This window comes from Panicum virgatum, chromosome 1K, assembly GCF_016808335.1.
Source record: "Panicum virgatum strain AP13 chromosome 1K, P.virgatum_v5, whole genome shotgun sequence".
Lineage (NCBI taxonomy): Eukaryota > Viridiplantae > Streptophyta > Magnoliopsida > Poales > Poaceae > Panicum > Panicum virgatum.
Genome location: NC_053136.1, coordinates 55610229 through 55615128, shown reverse-complemented (window position 1 = coordinate 55615128; position 4900 = coordinate 55610229). Strand labels below are relative to the sequence as shown.

The 4900-nt window shown below is 52.5% G+C and overlaps 1 protein-coding gene across 1 annotated transcript; it reads left to right on the top strand.

The window, feature by feature from the left end:
• Positions 1-1786, top strand: LOC120646318 (GDSL esterase/lipase At5g33370-like). The gene is made up of 4 exons (XM_039922942.1): positions 1-345; positions 442-569; positions 688-930; positions 1070-1786. The coding sequence occupies exons 1-4, from the start codon at positions 102-104 to the stop codon at positions 1568-1570; spliced, it is 1116 nt and encodes a 371-aa protein (XP_039778876.1). The 5' UTR covers positions 1-101; the 3' UTR covers positions 1571-1786.
• The last annotated feature ends 3114 nt before the right edge of the window (positions 1787-4900 follow it).

Below are 4900 nucleotides of genomic sequence, written 5' to 3'. Positions count from 1 at the left end.
CTGCAAGAAGCGTCAGTGACAAGTGCAGCAGCAACTGATCTGAGTCAGTCCATCGCATCAGCAGCTAGCAGGCCCCTGACAAGTGCAGTGCAGCAGGTGCGATGGCCTCCTCGTGGCTCGTCTTGGCCCTGCTCGCCGCTCTCTGCCTGGGACTGGGAACGCTGCCGACGAGCTCCCACGCGGCCCGCGCCTTCTTCGTCTTCGGCGACTCCCTCGTCGACAACGGCAACAACAACTACCTGGTGACGGCGGCGCGGGCCGACTCGCCGCCCTACGGCATCGACAGGCCGGACCACCGCGCCACGGGGCGCTTCAGCAACGGCAAGAACGTGCCGGACATCATCAGTTAAGTCTGCGTGGAGTACCTGCTGCGTGCATGCCTGCCTCTCAAGTTCACTCTTCACTCTAATATAACTTGCTGCACACAACCTATCAATGCAGGTGAGCACCTCGGCGCCGAGCCAGTGCTGCCGTACCTGAGCCCGGAGCTGGACGGCGACAAGCTGCTCGTCGGCGCCAACTTCGCGTCGGCCGGCGTCGGGATCCTGAACGACACCGGAATCCAATTCGTAATAATACTATACTATACTATACTACTACTATAATACCAGTAATTGATCACGAAATTCACTGTTAATTAGGCTGATGAAGCTGAACAAATAGTTGCATTGGATTGAATGCCATCAGGCCAACATCATCCACATCTCGAAGCAGCTGCTCTACTTCCAGCAGTACCAGAAGCGTCTGAGCTCGCTGATCGGCGCGGAGCAGACGGCCCGGCTGGTGCGCGGCTCGCTGGTGCTCATCACCCTCGGCGGCAATGACTTCGTCAACAACTACTACCTGGTGCCCTACTCGGCGCGCTCCCGCGAGTTCTCCCTCCCCGACTACATCAACTACATCCTCTCCGAGTACAGGCAGATCCTCACGGTACAGTCTCCTAGCTAGCACGCGTACCATTCATTGCTTGACCTCGAGCTGCTGATCGACTGCCATGGCCGACCGTACCTGATCGATTATTATGATCCACATGAATCTGAATCCATATATATATATATATCCATTGCAGAGGCTTTACGACCTGGGCGCCCGGCGCGTGCTGGTGCAGGGCGTCGGCCCGATCGGGTGCGTCCCGGCGGAGCTGGCGCTGCACAGCCTGGACGGCAGCTGCGACCGGGAGCTGCAGCGCGCGGCGGAGATGTACAACCCGCGGCTGATGGCTCTGCTGGAGGAGCTCAACGCGCGCTACGGCGGCGGCGTGTTCGTCGGCGTCAACATGCAGCGCATCCACAACGACTTCATCGAGGACCCCAAGGCGTACGGCTTCGAGACGGCCACCCAGGCGTGCTGCGGCCAGGGCCGCTTCAACGGCATGGGGCTCTGCACCATGGTGTCCAGCCTCTGCGCCGACCGCAACACCTACGTCTTCTGGGACGCCTTCCACCCCACGGAGCGCGCCAACCGCCTCATCGTGCAGCAGTTCATGTCAGGATCCGTCGACTACATCGCGCCCATGAACCTCAGCACCGTCCTTGCCATCGACCTCCAAAACGAGCAGATGCGCACGTGATTTATTTCATCTTCGTCCATAGACCCATCGATCAGCCAGCAGCAGTCATGTTCCTTCTCGCGTCAGATTGATTGTATTCGTACGTGCAATTCGCATGCTTGTTTTTCTTTTCTCGCGTTTTTGAGGGTCTTGTGTGTGCGTATGTAGAGTATTTCTCCGGCTAGTGTCTCTGTTTCAGAGCTCATCCCAGCATCGGAACTAGATTTCCTGTTCACATGCGTGGTCTCTCTACACAAATCCGATTCTGTTGTCAAACCAACACGCGCCGGCGCTCGGAATTGTTAGGGGTCACGCGTGCTAAATGCGAGGCTTACAACGTATCAACACGACTGCTGCTCTCCACCGGTTCATAATCCTTTGGGAGAAACTTCACTCTGTTCAGCTTACCCAACAACCTGATCAAATCAAGTGGCGCTTCACGGCGTGTCGCACCCCCAAATTTTTTTAATTTCAGGATGTGATTAAAATTAAAAATAAATCAACAATTTTCTCATCGTTTTAAAATTTTCCCAACATTTGTTTTCTTCACAAAGAATTTAGTGTAAAAGAAAATAAATATTGGTTGTTTTCCAAATTAATTGAGGTTGTTTTGTTTGTGTTGTATTCATGCTGCAATGCATTGTTTTATTGTTTGTTGTTCAGTTTGAATTTGAATTCTCTGAATTTAAATTTAGATTGAATTTGTTTGAATCTATTTAAAAAATGTAAAACCTTTTCTCTTTAGGGCCAAACTCTCTCTCTTTCTCCCTTGGGCCAACTTCCCTCTCCCCTCCCTCCTTTCTTTTTCTTCCCCGCGAAGCCCAGTCCAGCCGGCCCAGTTCCAGGCCCAGTCCGGCCCAATCCGCCATCTCCCTCTCCTCTCCCTTCTTCTCTCGCCGACGGGTGGGGCCCGCCTGTCGGGGTCGTCCTCCAACTCGTGCTCGGCCCGGACTCGACCCGAGTCCCAGTGCCGCACGCCTCGCCGCGGCCTTCTCTTGGCGCGCACGCCAAGGCAACTCCGCCCCTCCCCTGTTTAAGCGCCGTGGACCCCTCCTTGAACCCCTTCGAGCCACCGCCGCCCTTGCCCCGCAATCCTAACCCTAGCTTGCGTCGCCGCCATTGGGAGCTCGAGAGCTCGGAGCCGCAGCCGTCTCGCCGTTCTGCTGCCTCTCCTCGACGCCCGTGCATCCCTGGAGCTTTGACGCAGGGTGAGAATCACCACGCCCCTTCTTTTCCCTCTATCCCGCTCTCTCTCGCGTGGATTTAGCTCGCCGTCGTCGTCATTCTGCCCCTCGCCGCCGAGCTTGTCCTCCGCCGCGTCTACGGCCCGCGCGGACCCCGCCAATGCGTTCGCCAACGCACCCGCGTGCTTCCCGTCCAGACCCGAGCAGAAACCACATCTGGACGGCCGATTCCGGCCAACGCCGGCGAGCTCACCGCTGCAAGGTCGCCGCCGGCGACACCCCGCCGTGACTCAGCGCCGCCGCTCCGCCCGATCCAAATCCAACGGCCCGGAACAGATCTGACCGGAGTCAATCCAGCCCTACCCTAGGGTGTTTTTCAAAGTAGCCTCTCGCTTTTCTGGAAATCAAGCCGCGGTCCATTCCAGTTCAAAAATAATTACAAAACAACCCTTTAGTTTATGTTTGACCCTGGACTTTTCTAAAATAGAACCCGCCGTCCAGGAGCTGGAGTTTTGCACACTAGCCCCCGAGTTTAGGGTTTAATTATGTTTTAGTCCTCGGTTTCTTCACCCAGAGCCCCTGTTCTTTCCAAAACTCTTACAAATAATCCCCTAGAACCCCGTTTTGGCTATAACTTCTTCGTTTTAGCTCCGTTTTCCGCGTTTCTTGCGCTCTCGTAATCGTAGCAGCGAGCCTTATCTGTTAGTACACTCTTTTAAAGCCTTTCTTTTATTTTGGTGTATTGTTTTTAGTTGTACTTGTTGTTTGCTTTGTATGTTTGCTCCATGATTGCTTCGAGTAGAAGGATCGTGGTTTGAAGATTGAAGATCAAGTTTTCCAAGTGAACAAAAGCTGAAGAGCAGTAGGAGTACCTTTTCGTTGGATCAAGGCAAGTGACCCTAACCATACTTCTATCTATACTTATTTATGAGAATACTTGATTTAATTGGAACATGGAGAACCACCCAAGAAAACAGTACAACCACAATACTACATGGTTCTGGTCTTGGCTAATTAATTAGAGACTCTAGCTTGTGACAATTTTACCGAAAGGCCAAGAGGGGATGCATCGATGGGGTATATCTCGGTCCTCTTGGGGCAATTGATATTGTTTAATGGTCCTTTGGTAAGGTACCTGTTGACGCTCCTTAGCGCCCCAATTTATGTACCGCAAGCGCACGGATCGTGGTAGCTTTTCCCTTAGAGTACTCCCCCAAGGTTTATCAATCCGTGGATTGACAAAAAACTACCTAAGGTTTTCCATCTAATCTAACGGATCTATCCTAACATGAAGCATGAATTGCACATATAGATTAAACCTTTAATAGATATGAGTGTTGTGTAAAGGTTGATCTCATCCAAGAACATAGGCGTAACCATAGCAAACCCAAAGACATGACTAGGCCTATCGTCATCTAGTTGTAGTTCAAGCTAACAAGCAAATAAATCATGCATCTCAATCAATAGCATCCTTAAATCAAAACCTCCAATCCAACCCCTCGGGAACCCCTCTACTCAAGCCACGCCCTGTCACGATGCTCCCTTTGGACAAAAGCACCCCGAAGCACGCTAGACGTGTCGAACTCCCTTGGGTAGATCCGGTATGAACTCCTAGCCACCATAGCTACAAGAACACCCCATGCAATCTATCTCGAGAATAGATATAGGAATAAGCGCACCCAAGGCAAGAACGAAATAAAAAAGGAGAGACATGATCGCTAATAGATTCGAAAAACATGGTTATCATTACTCACATAATAGATATGTTTGGATCATCACCACCGTGTGCACACCATCGATGAATCCAACTAGCTCATGAACTCCGCCATGGAACAACCACGCAGGGAGGCCATGGTGGCTAGGGGCGGCCTAAGCCATCTCCTAGACAACTTCAAAGACTTGCGGCGGCCGTCGTCTCCCTCCGGTCTTGGCCCTAGGTTTTCGTCGAGTTCTGGGTAGATGGATGCCCCGAGTTGAATAAGGTGCGGGCTATTTATGAGCCGTGGAAGCCACCGGTCGAAGGGGAGGTCGAACCACCTCGAAAACGGGCTAGGCCGGCCGGTCTACCCTCTTTCGGGCCCGCCTCGGTCTCATCTTTCGCGTGTAGACTCCTCGCATCTTCTAGAGTTTATGTCTTTCACGATTGTACTCCTTTGGAAGTCGTTAT